Source organism: Desarmillaria tabescens (assembly GCF_030435595.1).
Source record: "Desarmillaria tabescens strain CCBAS 213 chromosome Unknown EV420scaffold_190, whole genome shotgun sequence".
Taxonomy (NCBI): Eukaryota; Fungi; Basidiomycota; class Agaricomycetes; order Agaricales; family Physalacriaceae; genus Desarmillaria; species Desarmillaria tabescens.
Genome location: NW_026848489.1, coordinates 14,582 through 32,819, shown reverse-complemented (window position 1 = coordinate 32,819; position 18,238 = coordinate 14,582). Strand labels below are relative to the sequence as shown.

General features: G+C 47.2%; 4 protein-coding genes across 4 annotated transcripts; 2 read left to right on the top strand and 2 right to left on the bottom strand.

The window, feature by feature from the left end:
* Positions 1 to 5,716: 5,716 nt before the first annotated feature.
* On the bottom strand, positions 5,717 to 6,418 carry EV420DRAFT_1597234 (uncharacterized protein). The gene has a single exon (XM_060474979.1). The coding sequence runs from the start codon at positions 6,177 to 6,179 to the stop codon at positions 5,940 to 5,942; it is 240 nt and encodes a 79-aa protein (XP_060321721.1). The 5' UTR covers positions 6,180 to 6,418; the 3' UTR covers positions 5,717 to 5,939.
* A 4,252-nt stretch (positions 6,419 to 10,670) lies between these two features.
* EV420DRAFT_1282588 (uncharacterized protein) lies at positions 10,671 to 11,383 on the bottom strand (the record flags this gene model as incomplete). Its single annotated transcript, XM_060468300.1, has 3 exons — positions 10,671 to 10,880; positions 10,932 to 11,261; positions 11,300 to 11,383. Coding segments are annotated over 3 exons (624 nt in total), but the record flags the coding sequence as incomplete, so codon positions are not given.
* A 1,226-nt stretch (positions 11,384 to 12,609) lies between these two features.
* Positions 12,610 to 13,489, top strand: EV420DRAFT_1754534 (uncharacterized protein; the record flags this gene model as incomplete). The annotated part of the gene is made up of 2 exons (XM_060480483.1): positions 12,610 to 12,865; positions 13,296 to 13,489. The coding sequence occupies 2 exons, from the start codon at positions 12,610 to 12,612 to the stop codon at positions 13,487 to 13,489; spliced, it is 450 nt and encodes a 149-aa protein (XP_060321719.1).
* A 3,631-nt stretch (positions 13,490 to 17,120) lies between these two features.
* On the top strand, positions 17,121 to 17,666 carry EV420DRAFT_1282587 (uncharacterized protein; the record flags this gene model as incomplete). Its single annotated transcript, XM_060468299.1, has 1 exon — positions 17,121 to 17,666. A coding segment is annotated over one exon (546 nt), but the record flags the coding sequence as incomplete, so codon positions are not given.
* Between the last annotated feature and the right edge of the window lie 572 nt (positions 17,667 to 18,238).

Here is an 18,238-nt window from a genome sequence, read left to right as displayed (position 1 = left end):
CGAAATTATTTGTCGATTTGGAGTCACCCCCTCCAAAGTCATCTCGGATTGAGGCCCACAATTTGTCTCAAAGTTCATCACCGAGCTATACGCAATGATGAATATTCAGGGAAACCCGTCGACGGCCTACCACCCTCAGATGGATGGACAAACGGAGCGGGTTAACCAAGAACTCGAAAAATACCTTCGAGTTTTTGTCAACCACAAACAGGATGACTGGAGCGAGTGGCTGCAGTGGGCAGCATTCACTCACAACAATCGCCAACACTCTGCAACGGGCTTTTCTCCCATCAAAGTAGTCTACGGATGAGATGGGGAAATTCGCCCAACCACAGTGAGGCCATTGGAAACACCATCGGTAACTGACTTCATCGAAAGCCTCCAGAGAGTACGCAAGCAAGCGGAAGACTCTCTGAATAAAGCCGCTGAAGTTATGAGAAAGGCTTACGACAAACACACTTGCCCTGCACAGGAGTACCAACCAGGAGATAAAGTCTGGTTGGACTCAACCAACCTTCACCTCCCCTGACCGGCAAAAAAGCTAGGCGACAAGCGCATCGGCCCCTTCGAAATAATTTCCAAAAAAGGGCCCTCCGCATACAAGCTAAAACTGCCGCCAGGATGGAAGATCCACAACAAGTTCAATGAACAATACCTAACTCCGTACGTCCCCCCAGAGTTTTTCAACCAAGAAAAACCGCCACCACCGGAGCTGGAACTCGTGGAAGGCGAAGAGGAATACGAAGTAGAGGAACTACTTCAGGACCGGGACCATGTCATCGGTTGAGGAAACAGCCAGAGGACCATAACTGAATATTTGGTCAAATGGAAGGGATATCCAGTGGAGGAAGCTACTTGGGTCAAGAGGAGCAATCTCACCCACGCCGAAGAACTCGTCAAACAGTACGAGAACAAGGAAGACCACATACAGGATCACGATTTGCGACACTTGGAAAGTGAAGGGGGATGTATAACCATATCATCTCCTGGCTCTTCAGCAACTGAGAGCTCAACACTTTTTCCAGTCTCGAACAGGAATCATACCGATCCATTATCCTTCAATGAGCAGGGCTTTTATTCATCGGACATGGATGAAGATGTCTTCGAAGACGAGCGCTCCATGTCTCCTCTAACGACTCAGACTGACCCCAGTTTCCTCCTAGAAGAATGGGGCATGTCTGCTTGGGAACAAAACAAGGACTATGAATCAGATATGGAATCTACTAACTCCCTTGACTCGGGGAGTGAGTACGTCTAAGGACTGTTGGGATGACAGTCTTAGTCGGGGGGTATTATTATGACTTTATCCCTATTTTCCTTATCTTATCTTATCCTTATCCCTCGGAACCCCGGACCTGCCTATCTTATCTCCTGGACCCATGATATTCCGCCAGCACACTCCTTACCCGTTTACCCAGTTGCCATCACCCCAGTTCACAGCTGCCGCCCCCAGATGACCCACAACCTGCATGTGCCATCACACTTCTCCTGATGGCATCATGCTTCTTAGTAGTTGGATGAGAGTCGACCGCCAGTCGAGGGCGGTCTACGGGATGCAGCCTATTCAGATGGAGTCCCACGCAGATGCAGGTGATATGCGCTCTTTACTCTCATTCATTGGGAGTACACTTCTTTTAGTGTCCTCCCTCCTCATTCATTGAAAGACACACTTCTTGTTGCATGCGCCCTTGTAGATACTATTCTTAGTACGAGTCTAACCAGTATTTAAACTAGCCTATGCTGTGGCCTTAAGACCCCAGCTTCGGCTAAGGTTATATACTCCTAACTCTTACAAGCTCCCTGCTTTCGCTATAAGTGACGCCTAACTTCTTGCAATCTGCCAAAACACCTCTCTAACACTGAATCACCGAACGTGAGTGACAGGATAGAGATCAGCCTTGGTTCAGATTAGAGTTAGTGCTTAACAGTTTTTCAATCTTGTCAGTCTTCAAGTCCTTTCCCTCCCTTCCCTTTGTCGTTGTCGAGGTCATGCTATTGAAGGTCATCAAGGTGACATCTAATTGATACTCAAGGGAGCAACAAAGCCCTGGCCATGCAGTACTGTCATGTGTCACATTTATTCCTGAAGAAAAAAAATGCAACCTCAGGCTAATTTTATTCTGTTTGCAGTGCGGTACCCTTCTCTCTCGACAGTAGTCGCTCACCGTCAGCGTTTGCTATCCAGGTTGTTCTGGTTGCTCCATCATTTTTACGGTCTTTTCTCGTATTATGTACCGCCGCCGTATGTGCTGGTGGAAGACGGCAGGCCAGGATTAGTTTCAGCTGCTCTGCAAGTGTGCATTTCCAAAGTACGTCTCCCTCTTAAGTTCCACCGGTCAACTGGAGCTAAGGTATGCACATTTTGTATAGGACTGCAACCGATGTATATTCTGGATGAGTCTAACCGTGATGGCTTCGTAATGTGATGGTCAGTGCATTTCCAGTCCTCGCACATTCTGCCTTTACTGAATGTGATTTATATAGGACATTTCACTCGTCCGGGGTGGGAGTGGTCATGACCAGGATTCGAACATTTGAACCACAGAGTCCAAGGACTTTGTTAATCCTAATTTGGAAGTCGCTGATGACTCGCCCAGCGAAGTACTCTCTTCAACAGTCACACTCTCTTTCTCACGTGTATTCAGAGCCTCCTTCCGCACGAAGCCGTATTCTTCTTGCACATATCCCTTCAGGTTTTACAGTCATTCTCCAATCTTCATGGCAATGTGGCCCTCAACAGTAGCACGCTCATCAGTATATTCAGGCAGGGTTTCTTCACATACTCGACTACACTACCCTTTTAACTCATGGCTTCTTTCTGACTGCTGATGATCAGATCATTCTATCCTGTAACCCTATCATGTTGGTGGCTCCCAGTGCTGCGAGAGTTCCATCGTTCGCTGCTTGCGACCTCTACAACTTCGTAGCTGTCACAAGCCATACATTTGACATTTTTTTTGATCGAAATCTTTCCCCCGACTGAAAAGGTGACCAAACCAACTCTCTATTTCCCCCTGTTGATGTATTTTTCAGGTCTACAGGAGGTGGGGGTCAGTTTTAGTTACTGCACAAAGGGGTCCTTGCGCTATTGTGAGAGATGCTCTACCTCAGTGAGATGATTTTAGAACTTCATTGATGGTACAGTTGCAGTTAATGCATTCATCGTATGTTGATGGGCCGAGATACTGTCCAAATTACTAGCATGCCTATAGTATCTATCAATTATTACAGGGAATGTAGAATTTATTGGACATTGCACCGCTGAAGGAAAGTCAGCGTGACGCCTCAGGCCTTAGGACTGGCACCACGATGTTATCTTATGCTGTAAAAAAAGGGGGAAAACTGGAGAGCAGAAGCTGAGAACAATGACAATACTGTGATATCTTTTGCCGACCTGCTTTCTGGATCTCACTGACTGGCGTCTGATAGATTCATCCGGTACAATGCTGTCTTTAACCATTTGCCTAGGTAAGATGTTCCTACTCTCTTCAGAACTATGCGCTGATGGAGGTGACCATATGTTAGAATATACTTCCACCCGTATATTGTCTCTGAACTCATACTCAAAGTCTAGATGAGATCCAAGCTCAGCAAACCATCTTTCTGCCAGGAAAGTATTATCGAGACTGCAATCCTAGACTGGACGCGTCCTCTCAAGTCCTTTGGGCTTGTTGAAAGTCTGGAGGTCTTCATTGATCCTCAAAGCAGTGGCATTGTGGATCATACCCCATTGTGTGCACACTTTTGTGGTTTGAATCATATGCAAGCTCTTCTTCTCACGCTGTTCCTTGTTTACTTGGTTCTCTTTCTCTCATCTCTTACCCTTTATATTTCGTCTCTGTCTACTTGATTTTCTTCTCTCTCTTAATGACGTCCTGGTTTTCCGTCAAGGTGAGTGGAAGGTATCCATCCTTCTTCTGAGCTCAAGATGTGCTGTTCTTCAGGGTGTGAAGTCAGTCGCGGAACTTGCACTTTCTGCGATCATTTGTGTGTATTTCCTCGTATCTCTTGGGTCTCTTATCTTTGTACTATAGATATCTTCATCCCAAAGCCCACATTCTACGTATGTCGGTTGATCGGTAGGCAGCCGTTCTTCGAGGAAGGCAAGATAAAGCAAAAGCTTCAGAGCAAGCATGGTAAAGCGATACTCCAGGAAGCTCTTTGCCGTCATGGTGTTCGCATCTGGTGGGCAGGAACACACACCCTCACAATTTCATAAGTCGCCAAGAGTTTACAGTTCCATCTTAATGTTCGGCAGCACGGGTTGGCATTCGTCGCGAAACCTTGGTGGAATCAAGCATTACACAATCAGAGGGTTCAGCACGGCAGGAAATATGATTTTTACGGTGGAGCTAGCAAACAGCTTGGTGCATAGTAAGGCGTGGGTCTATGGGGCGAATGAAATGAAGGAGACCTTCAATGTCAATGACTATGAAATGGTTGTAAGTCGGTTTCGTTATGTATATCCGAGTCAGACTGATAAGTGGCTGGTACATTCAGATTTATTAGCTAGCTGCCAGCATGTCCTGGAATTATCTTGAAAGCCTGCGGAAATTGTATATCTTCATTGTTTGGTTCCCTTGTCGATCAGCTAATATACGAGAAAGATAGACCAGGATGTGACATACGTTCGCCCTCTGATTCATGCCCCTTCATGAAGCCTGAGGCTCGAATTGATGTAAGACACTTGCGTATCTTTAAAACTCGATCCCTGACGCCAGCACCATCAGATCCCTCCTGGATGCGTCTACGAAGCAGGTTTGGGCATGCAGAAGCCTTCTGAGGCAAACAACGCATCACTAATCAGCCGGTCAAGTGACTCTAATGGTATTTAATTCGTTGTGCACTATTTCGTCCACGTCGAATTTCCAACAGCACATGGGTTTCTTTCTGATGCAATCTTGAGCCATTATTTTTATGTGTCACCTTCGCTTAACCCACTGACGCCGTTTCTAGATTGTACCCTCTGCCCTAACACTTCAATGCCAAACCTTGACAACTTCAGTTCAGCTTCCCTACCAACAACATGGATTATCAGCTTTTGTCACTCCCTTATCCAGTGTAACTGCGATTGATGTAGCTCCTAGACATTTGAGACTACGTGAGTTGATATCCCATTCTCTGCACATATATGCCTGATATCTATCTTCAGAGGTATTCCATTCCCATCGGGTCGCTTAGTCTTTCTGCAGACATGTATTTCTGCAAAGACCAAAGACGCCCTTCGGCGAGACTAACTCCAGGTTGCAGGGGTATCGCCCTTGTCGCTGGTCCAGGGCTGTGAGCATTAGTCACAAGGACTGGGTGGTGACTCAAGAGTAAGCGAAAGCTGAAGCGAGCCCCCTGCATACAAGAGGAGAGTCATGGGGAAAGTCGCTGAGAGGAAGCATGAGTCATTATCTTCTGGTACTGACGTTAGAGAGAGACAGTGTGACAGAGAATAAGGTGACACGTCAATAGGAAGTCAGATCTTGGTAGCTGGCATGAATGGTAGAGAGTGGTGGCAGTTTGGAGTTGAGTCAGAGTAGCGTCGAGTCTGGCGGGTCACTGGCAGGCTCCAGTCATGTCACTGGCAGGCTCTAGTCGTGTCACCGGCAGTGCACCAGCAGGTGCTTGGCGTGTCACTAGCGGGTACCTGGCATGTCGCTGGCGGATCATCCAGGATTTGGGTCTCAAATCCTGGAACAAATCCCCTTTGTATTTGTGCCCGTTTTTGGTATGGTATTTACATCTGTATTTGTTCTAAAAATACCATTTGAAATACACTCGTTTTTGGGATCAGATTTACGCTTCTCGATTTGGGATCTAAATCCCTGAGCCAAATCCGTAGGTTTTCGGAGTGCAAATCCACCGGACCAAATCCGCACCAAAATACTGCGTGTTTTTGAATTCCTATTTGAGATACAAATCCGGTGCCAAAACTGAAACCAAATACCGATTCAAAACCTGCCAGTTTTTGGTGCCGGTTTTGGTGCCAGGGATTTACCTCCCAAATCTGGGACCAAATCCTTTAAAGTATTTGACCCCCCCAAAATACCGATGCACCGCAGCAGTGTCGTTATCCACTTGGCCACCTGGACCTCAACGCCATCGGCCAAGGTGACGCTCGCAATCCCCCCGGATCTTACTCTCCATACGAGAGCGAGTACGAAAACGATCTTCCAGGTGTCATCCCGCATCGTGCGTTTAACAAGGACAAGAGCGCAAGAAAAGCTAATGTCATAAAATTAGTATATTTTACTAAGTGTCAAGACGTTTGTTTATCCAGTCGCTACAAATCGCGAAGAAACATGCGACCAAACAGATGGAGTATCCAGTGACACAGCGGTACGTCCTTAGTCGACTCTCGGATCCGCCCTTGGCCTGTCCGACGCTTACAGTGCGCTTTATGATAAGCAGTGCAGTGAGGAGTAGCGTCGTTGCAACGACGGACACTTAAAGCACCACCGAAACCAATGACATGCCTGAGAACTTCGCAGCACGTCTCAACTGCGGCAGGTGTGTTCCGGAAAATAGAAGGAAAATCGGAAGGACAGCCCAGAACCATATACCGTCCAGCGATGTCGCATCTCGATTCAATATGAGAGCAAGTTGGGCAAAGATGACCAATAGACGACCTGGTCAAGTCTGCGAGGACGGTACTTTTGAGACCGAAGATATCCATCCGTCCATAACTTGACTATACCGCTGCTTCCTTGGAAACTTCGAGCTTCGAATACATTGTCCAAAACGTTGGGTCATTGCCGGTTTCCAGAGCACGAGTCTGACTGTGGTTATCAAGTCATAGAACAGGTGATGAGAGCAGTCATTGCGCGTCCCACAGGCGGGGACTGTGTCGGGTCTACGAATGTTCTTTCAGGTCTGATATTGGGGGTAGAAATGCCTTGTAGACGCCCCGCAAGGTGATAGGACAGTATATAAGCCTATTCACAGCCAAATGTCAGGGGAAAGAGTCGTATTTCGTGTGGGAGAGCGCACCGGGACGATTCTGTTTAGCTCAGTATTCGAATTTCGAAAGGAATATACATTTCTTCATCGAGGTCATCTGAATGCGACGGTAATGAGTATAGCACGTATCAACGAAATAGCAGACATACCATAACCTCCCTCCGCTCACAGAGCACACTGCCCGAGCTATCCTCTCAGGAAACCTCCATCAAGCAAGGCATAGACGTAAAAGATCCCGCAGCGAAACAAAGTTGGATGGTTTTCATAGACCTCCGAACTATGAGGAATATCAGCAACACAGTGGCAGCGCAATTAGAACCAGAACGTACTCACCGGTACTGCGACAGGTTATCAGTCCACTCCAGAGTGATATCGATACCAAGTCTACCTAATGGGACGTCCGAAGTCACCAGCAACGACGCGGATTGATGTCTCTTGATTTGTTTCTTTCAGCGTCACAGCATCCGCCGACTATGCCATGTAGTGGGACCATCCTAGATCGAAACTGGAGCGCCGTCCCCGAACGATATGTAAAACGTGTTTACTGATGATTAAGATTCTCGAGGAGAACAGTATGGAACCAGGAAAAGGACCGTGGTCGTGCAGAAGAGAGTCCGACGGAAATGCCACGCATTGTACGGAGTCAAAGGGCCGTGCTCCCGCGGTCAAGTCCACGTGTCTCCATTCGTATCTCCCTCTAAATCCTGCATCTGGCCACACACTCTCTGTCGTTTATTGGATGCTACGCCAGCATATTCCGTCGATTGGTAGGTTTTTTAAGATGTTCACTTTTGATCTTATTCATCTTTGCTTTGATTTCCGAGGAACGTCTTGCGTTATGTTTAGATCTCAACGTCGGGGTGCGATGTAAGTTCTTCCAATCTCAATCTTTTCGTGCGTTAGGCATGTAACTCTGTTTCATAGCTTACGCTGACTCTATGACTTGCCACGATCCACTGTTCCACTCTTATTCGACGTTTCTTGTAATACCTCTCAGATTTGCAAATTTCTCCACCAAGCACACCAAGCACGTCTTGTGCTACACGCTACACATGAGCGGACACGTTCGAGTGAAGAATAGATGAAAATGCGGAGAGGCAAGGGTCGGCTTGTGGGGTAGAGAAAGGAACCCTTCTCGCATCTCTATGCTCCCGTCACTCACATCGCCCACCTCTCATCAATTCCTGCCCCGCTCAGCTGCATTTACCTAGGTCCAATGACCTCTCATGGTGTTCGTCTAGGTTCCATACAGGCCCGACCACTGTATATCAACTTCTAGCAAGCGGAGCAGCTGCGAGGTTCAAGCAGGTAGTGGGAGAGACGACGAGCTCGGCGTGGATTAGCCATGACACGCACTCCCCTCCTTTGATCGAAAGACATCCGTGACCAACACTAATCGATGCATCACGACACCGTGTCTCGAGGGCGTGCACTCTGCCCTCCCCTCCCACCCCGTCACGCGTATCAACTAGCTGTGCCACGTCTGTTTTTGTCGTACTTTTTTGAGTATCCTTCTTCGCCTCGTCTATCTTTCGATTGCTTATACAGTACATACATATCTTTGTATAATATCATTTTAACCTTTGGCGCGTTAGTCGCCGTAAAGTATGTATATAACTCTTCAACACACATCTCTCCTTTGGTGGTGATTTCCAATTTTGGGTACACACGGTTTTCGGATTCACCCGGCCGGTCAACTCCTTGTTCTTCCATTTCGTCAACTTCGAATCTTATTCTACGACACAGGTGGCAGTAGGACGTTCGACTTCCAATCAACCTGGCCCAAAACTCCGCAGAAGAATGTATCGGCAGAGCACGGACTTAGCAGAGTGAAGGCGCGCAGTTGGAGAGAGTGGTGGGAGAAGTACGGTACGTGGATGTCTCGATGTGTTGTATGCATTTCAACCCACAAACGCTCGGTGACAGATGTCCCTCCCACAATTTATCTGGTCTACAATTGGTGTGTCCAAGTTATCGCATACTTATGCAAATCTCAATCTAAACAGTATTTCAACAAGTATTCAAAATAATGGAAACCCGAGCAAAATTATACGACAAGTTTGCTCACACGTCTTGGCTCATGATCTATGCATCCTTCGCCATGATCATGGCCCTGTGGTGTACCGTGCTCATCACGTACCGCCTTATCACTTCCGTCAAGCTAATACGCCATTTCTTACTAAGTCTACTCTGTCGGCTTGATACTCTGCACTGTCCTCGTCACTCGCCCCGAGTGGACACACTACTATCTCGAGCCGATTGCAGGAGTGGGAATTTCAGTTTCAAACACGCGTAAATAATGAGTTAATCATTTCCTTGGCGTATCTGCCTCCTCTTATTCCTCGTCGGTATAACAGTCGGGCATATATTGAAGGCTTGTTCGACGCTTTTCTCTTTCGTACACGCTGCAACGATTAGCAGCACATAGGGGCCACGTTTAGCAGGATGATGAGGTCAGCCAAAAGCCCCTACGTGCAACTGCAACAGGCAAGCGCGACGAGGTGGGCGTCCCTACCGACACAAAGCCAGATGATACTTCAATCCTGTCCGTATACAGCTGTTTCATTGACAGAAATGATGCTCACTGTCCTTCAGAGATGAGAATGAAGGCTCGATCATTACCTCCGAGTCTAACTAATACTTCGTCCCACTCCAGGGCTTAAAACTGTCTGCCAGAGGGTGACCTCTCATTCGAGTTCGCTTCTACAGAGACGGATAGGAAGCAGGAGGTAAATGGACGTTGTGTAGGGGATGGACAAATGGCCGAGTCCAAGTTTCCCCTTTGTCGCTCCGTTCCCTTTCGTCGTACCTCACTCTGCATTCGCCATGCCACGCCTCCTGTGGTCCCTATGGACGGCAGGACAAATTGCTGTGAGCCGTGGGCAAGGGACAGTGCCTTTCTTGACGTCTCTGCATGTGAAGTCATGAGGATTACGTCAATTCATCTGTCGACTCGTTACACACTTGATCATGTCGACTCTATGCTTACAACATACTACTGCATCTTATCATGTCCGGACTCGTATCACCTGTTTGTAGGCCCCTGTCCCTCCAAGCGAAGTTTGAGTCGGCAATCAAGGTCGCAAGATAGTAACGCGCTAAAAACAGGATGTGCAAATTAAAGAACAGCTATACTACACCCTTCGCCTTCCACGCCATTGTCCCACAGAAGCCGCCGGTCCTGTGTCAACAAAGGTTTGCTTTCGTAACGAAGCAAAGGTGACACAGACGTTTTTCATAGGTCGGACGACGAGTATACTCTGTCAGTAATGCGTGCGGATAATCGACGTTGAGGATCGACGTTGTTGTGTAGAGGGTGACCTCATGTTTATTAGTCCGTTATAATTTGTATGACTTATTTAAAACACAACAAAAACAACGCGATGTTACAAGGGTTTGGAGACTTCAAGCTTCAAGTCCGTCGTAGGTAAAGAGTAAATGGGATATTGCGTACTATGTTCATTCGAGGCTAGATCTTCCTCGACTCGGAACTACCGTTCCGTCAACGATGGTAGAATTACAGATGGCATCTTCAGAAGGGGGTAAACTGTCTTGAAGGAGTGAGTGGTTCCCGAGATGGGGCGAGGACGTTATGCTCTCCAGAAAGACGTCAGTGTTTGGGTGGTCGTGATTGACCGCAACAGAGACAGAGCGGCTTGATGGAAAAGGTTCCTAGAAAGCAAAAATGTTTCAGTTCGGTACAGAGAAGCGGTAGAAGCCAATCAACTCACCCTGACAGAAATCTCACGCTGGGCCTCGAGGTCACCATCAAACATTGAACTCGTCAGGTCGTGCTGGAAGCTCGTCCGATTGCGACCTTGCAACTGAGACCTAATCGAGCCTGACGCGATCACGCTTCCTTGCCAGGAATCGTCTGGGTGGGCCCGATGTCCGGCCGTGATGCGTCCTACGAGAAGCGTTGGAGCAATTCCCTACACAAGTTGTTTGGTGAATGATAACGGAGCCTAAGATCTTGAACACACCTTCGCGATACCAGCTATGACATCAAAGTAGTACAGTTCCCAACTGTCACGGATGGAGAAAGCCAAAAATAAGATCAGAGATATTGAATAGAAAGTTGAGGATTCGACAAGAACTTCAATGAAACGGCGATAAACTCTCAGTCTGCCATCTGCTCCACGCCTAACGCCAGCGACAGTAACGATGCGGTAAATGATAAGCAAGGTGCATGACAATGTCGTCGCCAGGGTGAAGGATATATAGAGCACAAGGAATACGTCCATGGATCCGAACACATTGAAGTATTCATAATATATTTCCATGATTTTGGATCCTGCATAAAAGGTTGGGTACTGTTATGAGTATGAAAAGATTAGATGGGACCAGACACCATACCGATCGCGGAAACTAGCAAAAATATTGGAAGCAGAACAACGGACCAGCGTCTTCCCCAAACCATCCAGCAATACCAAATCTAGTTGAAATGATGGTGGGCCGATGTGGATAATCCCTAGCGGAGTCACACACCATATATAAATCTGTGAGAATGGTGCTTATGGAACCTGTGATACCCATCTCCCAGGAGACTGGCTGGGCCACACGACCAAGGTTTGAAAATACGGTCCAAAAACTTTGCCCATTATCGATGAATGCAGAGCATATAGACGACCACTTGGCAGCAAGATTGATAGTAATCAGGGCATGGAGAAGCATGATAACGGCGACCATGGCTCGTCGGATCGGCCAATATTTGTTGATGACTGGCATTTACTTCAGCTAGAGGCCGTAGTGGAGATACTCCTTGCTCACATATATTCCACAATGTAATTGCAAGAATACCAGTGTATAAACCTGTTGTCAGCTAACACTTACATGTCAAGGCACTGAAAGTCATTGCCTACCATACAATAGCGCGAAGAAGACTCCGGAGTTCAGAGTGGCGTCGAGATATTGAAACATGTAAGCTTTGTCATCTTCGGTAAGGTCTGACGGAATATCTGCCTGAGCCATCATGGCGGAAAGCAAGAGCAACGGAGTAGTAGTTTATGTGAATAACACATATCAAACCCCCATTATTATATAGAGGACACGAGAAGTCTGTCAAGATTGGAAAAGATAATCAACATCAAAACTAGGAAAATTTCCTTGAACTCCTTGAAGAGTTTTACGATATAAATATCGTAGCTGTATGAGGATCAATGTCGGTGGCGTATAAAAGTGAGGTACCGCGGGCGCCAGAGCTAAGACCTCAAGTATCGGAGCACCGCATTCAACACAGTTTGCGGTACTGCATCACGATAGAAAGATCAACAAGATCAGACCCCAGGATAGACTTGAGCGCAACTTCTGAGTCTGTTGATCAAGGATTGTATGAGAACGATATTTTAGTTGGAAGCTGGATCCGTTTACACAAGGCGTCAAATCTCAAACTTGCGTAAATAAAATCATTCTCTACCACCATCACGTTGGGCCTCAGGGATATATGTTCTTTCTCTTCTTCGGTACAGCAGTCGAACCTACATTGAAAGTATGTTCAACGTTTCTGCCATTTGTTTCACGCTTCAATAATTTGTAGCACGTACGTGCTTCCCAACAATGCAGACATCGACATGCCGGCCCCTTCCCTTAGCCACCATTTTATCGCCTCTAACATCCATCTCGCCCCATGGCTAACGAACGCTCCCGCCAGCAAGTGACTTCATGCTCGTCCCCTTGGAGATGCTTGGAGCACAGGATGGGAGGACCCGATGGACAAAAGTGACGCTCTCCGAGTCCCCGTTCTCTCCGTTATCCTTCGTTGCAGTTTTACTGTTCTTCACTGTTGTGCAGAATCATGTCCGACGCTTCAACCACGAAGGGCAAGCCTGTCTCCGGAACATCAGGGGCTCCTTCCCTATGACCCAGATCTCCTTGCTTGCGGAAACGCGTTTCGCAAGCCAGTTTTGCTCTGCACGAAGTATATCACCCTTCATTTACGATGCTACGCCCTCCATAGTCTCTATGAACTGCGATCCGCAGGAGTGGTGACAAAAAGTCGTAGGGCAGAGGTTTGTATGTTTGCGACGGGAAATCTACCGAGAGTGTCATCAAAATGACACTCTGGTAGTCTGGCCGCGGTCCGGTTCAGGACCGTGTGGACCCGGTCCGAACCCGAACCGAACCTGCAGGTCCAGGTCCGGTTCAGGTTCAGGTCCGGCACAGCCACCTGGGTCCAGGTTCGAGGTTCGACCTGTTTGAAAATTCTGAACCCGGTTCGGACCCGGTCCGAACCTCGTGAACCTCGAAAAATTCAGGTAAAGTTCAGGTCAAGCTTTCAGAAGTTATATCATGCTAAATTGCTGATTGCTATCTAATACATAGAACTGAGATTTATTTTGCCATTCCAGGATCTTCTGTGCCTTCAGAATGCATGTTTTCATATGCAGGTCGTACAGACTCTGACCCTCGCTGTCGCAATTTTGATGCAGAGAAGTTCGGCACCATGAAGGAAGCTTATTGGGATGGACGTATCAGTGCACAGAACGAAGCACAGATGGAAATTGGGCCATGCTTTGATGATGGAAACTTGGTCATAGAGTAATCATGTATCACATGTATGAATATCACAGTCTACAGTGCGTAATAAATTTTTTTTGCTGAACCCGGTTCGAACCCGGACCGAACCTGGACTGAACCTTTTGGACCTGCACCTCAGGTTCGGGTTCGAGGTTCGGGGGGGTGGCAGGTGAACCTCGAGGTCCAGGTTCGAGGTTCAGGCAAATATGCCTGAACCTGGACCGAACTGGACCCCGGCCAGACTACACTCTGGGCATCTCTGCGCACAAAGACTCGACTCGTTTGATGTTATACACTTGATCATGTCGTCTTGTCTAGCCCACAAAATACTACATATTTTTGCGTATCACCAATTTCCAGGTCTCCTTGAGCCATGCAAGCAAAATTCAGAATATTCGTCAGAGTCGGCCATTGAGGTCGCACAAAGGTAGTTAGCCTAAAAAAGGACGTAGATATCAAGGAACGGCTAACTATACTACAAGATCCCCTTCCTCAATTGAGTCTAGATTGAAGGTATGTTCAATGTCCTTCCTTTTGTTCACTCTCTAATGATTTGTAGCACCAGTAATGGACATTTGGCATTTACTAGCACATCCCCCGGGACTCCCTTGTTAGCGGCTTTCCTCTTGCGCAAAGACAGCATTGCTAGTCGCAGAACTATCAAGACTTGTCAATGAATGATACGGACGTAGAATTTAAGGACCTCGTTCCACGATACTAGGAGACATACCGATAAGCCAGTCCCTTCACCCAGCTGCCATATTATCGCCTCTAATAGGCCCCCAGAAGCTCCCGCTAAACTTTGTCCGGCAAAAATTCCAAAATCGGTCCTCAAATATGCAACTTTTGGGGCTCAAAGTATGCTAACCCGGATAAAGTCGCTTTTGGGCCTCCCGGGCAGGGGGCCCCTACAGAACCAGCCGCCTAATCTGCAGACTTCATCATCTAGAACTGAAGCACAATTTTACCTGTTTTCGACATGACTACAAATTTTCGTTGGAATTTTCCCGGAAAATATTATGCAGAGTCAGAAATCCAAATCGGGACTGATATTGGTTCAGATGTCAGGGCGATGGCATCCCAAATTTCCAAAATATGCTAACATCCGGACAAAGTTTGACGACATTTGAACTCATTTGGACGCAAAATATGCTAACTGCGGACAAAGTTTTTGCGATTTTGGGGCCTAAAATATACCAAAATCCGGACAAAGTTTGGCGGGAGCTTCTAGGGGCCTCCTCTAATACCCATCTCACTCCAAGGCTGACAAACGCCCCCGCCAGTGAGCGATTTCGCTTTCATTTCCATGGAAATGTCAGGAGCACAGGATGGAAGGAGAAGAAATGGACGTCCTGTAAGGGATGGACAAAAGGCCGGAGATATCTGTTCTCCTCTGAGTCCCCCTCTATTTCTCTATTACCCTTCGTCGCAGATCTTACATGACTTGCCTCACCCTACATTCGCCATGAAAGGCAGTCCACAGGAGTGGCCACAGATCGTCGTGAGCCGTGGGGGGGGGGCTGTATGTTTGCGACGGGAAGTCTACCAGGTTTTGCCAAAATGATTCCTTGAACATCTCTGCTTGCCAAGACTTACTGCTTTTTTGTGCATCACCTGTTGGTAGGCTCCTTCAGCTATTTTTTATTGTAAACAGAGTTCGGAATATCCCTCAGAGTCGGACATTGAGGTCGCAGGAAGTTAACGAGCCTGATGCAGGACGTGGAAATCGAATAAGAACTTCATCCCGCTGGGTTTCTGCCACTGGCCTTTTCCGAAAGAAGTGCACACAGCCATGTTGGACAACTTGAACCAAGGAACGGAGCTTGGTTGCTTGTGTATCTCTCCATCCATGTGTTTTGGTGCAATGCAGTATGATGAAAACCAAATTCATCCTGTCGTGGAATGTTTTACACGTCGTCATTAATGCCTAGGACATCTCGTAATGAACACGGGAGGTATTGGTACCGTTCTTGATTTGCTTCTTTCATCTCAACTTTGGGGGATTCATTCGACGGCATCTATCAACCACCCTCCCGACTGCCTATGGTTACGAATACCCGGTTCTTTGCCCGGATTCACTGATGGATGGGTGCGCAAGGAGGGAGAAATGATAAGTGAGTATTTTTGTAAAGTGCCATTGAGCTGGACCGTACTCACCATTTTGACGCGTTATCTACCTGGTGTATCGGGAAACGGCATAAGTGTGAGTCGAAGCCTCACCTCTGGGATGTTGGTGGCACTTGTACGACTTTCCGTGGATTAGGGTTGCCAGAATAATAAGCCCATCTGTGATGCCTCGTCTTCATCGTTTGATGAGCAAACATCTGCCTTCGGTCGCCATGTGCTAACATTGTCTTCGGTCTTGATGTGTGATCCTGTGACCCACCAATCTGTTCTCTCAGCTTTTAGTATTGGACTGCGTCACCACCTTCGCCGATGTCAGTGTCTAAGTGATGGGTAGTGATGAAGAACCGATGATGCAAACAAGGATGGCGCAACTCAGGCATGCTGCGCAATGCCCTGCCTTGGAAGATTTACCAAGTACTGATTGCTGCTGCAAGAGATCGGACTTCATCAAGCTCACCATGGGGTGCGTGCTTCCCCCCGCTTTTTTAAAAGATGCACCATTTCCAGGGTAAACTGTGTCTTGTCTTATATCGTCGTGCTACTGGTTCTCACCTCTATATGATTTGCAAAAACTGGTGCCCCTGAAAACCTTTGCCGAGACTGAAATATTCAGGATCCACCAGCATAATGATAATAAAGCTGGTCTCAAAAATTTCCTATATTCCTGTCAACATGACAGGACAAACTCAAGTTGTTAGGCCCACCGTGATCTCACTTCGTTAGTTATTTTGATTCTCTTCCTCGACGCGGTTTCCCTAATCCTAATTCAGCAAAACCTTTGAGAGGCTTGCAGTTCATACCACCACTTTCCCTACGATATGGGGCTTTCTCTGGAAAAATCGCACTTCAAGTCATGTCTCTATTGCGAGTTGTTGAAACTATCACAATGTACACAACGGCTCATTAAATCTCCAAACACAGTCTGTATGTAAGGCTCCTGGTGCGACTTGGATACTGATAATCATCCTTATGGCTAGTCTCTCATAGACAGACGCAACATACATGACTACGGTGGGGGTGAGGTTGTAGTGAGTGTATGGAGTCTGTTGCTTAAATAGGCCATCCACCATTCAACTCAGTTATTACAAATCTGATGGCATGTGATCACACCTATTTCGTTAATTACTTGCACCACGACATGTCCGGTATCTGCTTTGAGCCTCCAACACTATTTTTTCATGTGTCAATAGCTCGGAATACCTAATTGATGGATCAAACGACTCCTCAAGAGTCTGCCACCACTCGTAAATGGTCTAGAAAAGGCCCCCCGCCCCCCCATTCCTGTCATTCTGCCCCCACTTAATCGTTCATCACCCAAATACCTTAGAAATATCATCGATGGTGTCGAAAATGCCCCACTATACTCGGCACCTTCACTTCCTACACCTCAATCGGCACCCCGACCTTATCGTCGAGCTGCTCCACCCCTTCCTATTCCAACCATACCTCTGCCCATTGATCCTGCCATCGCAGAAAAGTACCGACTTCCTGGGTTCGTTCCCTCAACAAGCATACCTCTACAGTCACCCTTTCAACATTCACAACCTCGTATTCACTCGGAAAAGCATAGCCCTAATGAAAAGATGGAAGAAGTGCTTGAAGCTATCAATCGACTTTACGATTCATTTGGGCACTTTGCTTGTGAATTTTTAAAGGACTTTCCTAGACGTAGTGACAAGGATAACCACTCAAATCTCCACCGTTGCATGGCACCCTGTTTTCTCAGTGGGCAAACCTCGCAAAAGCCAATCCATGTCGTAACTCTGATGTACAATCATCGGTATAGCAATCCTTCATTCCGGTCCCAGTATCGATCAGAACGTGACCTGTCCTACTCTGGAACTCATGATCCCTTTAATATTCGCCATTGTCGACCAGCCTTATCATGCTGGGCGACCCAACTTGTCAGAAACCACCTTCACAATGCGGTTGGCCGACTCACTCAAAACAATCCTCTTGACCCTGATTTTCATGTTCGGCTGGCAGCCTCAGCCAACAAGCGCTCAAAGAAATCACACCTCATTACCTGGGATGATTTGAAGAATTTTGGTATTGAGCAGTTGGCTAGTCCATAGTCTGGCCGTGGTCCGGTTCAGGACCGTGTGGACCCGGTCCGAACCCAAACCGAACCTGCAGGTCCAGGTCTGGTTCAGGTTCAGGTCCGGCACAGCCACCTGGATCCAGGTTCGAGGTTCAACCTGTTTGAAAATTCTGAACCCGGTTCGGACCCGGTCCGAACCTCGTGAACCTCGAAAAATTCAGGTAAAGTTCAGGTCAAGCTTTCAGAAGTTATATCATGCTAAATTGCTGATTGCTATCTAATACATAGAACTGAGATTTATTTTGCCATTCCAGGATCTTCTGTGCCTTCAGAATGCATGTTTTCATATGCAGGTCGCACAGACTCTGACCCTCGCTGTCACAATTTTGATGCAGAGAAGTTCGGCACCATGAAGGAAGCTTATTGGGATGGATGTATCAGTGCACAGAACGAAGCACAGATGGAAATTGGGCCATGCTTTGATGATGGAAACTTGGTCATAGAGTAATCATGTATCACATGTATGAATATCACAGTCTACAGTGCGTAATAAATTTTTTTTGCTGAACCCGGTTCGAACCTGGACCGAACCTTTTGGACCTGCAC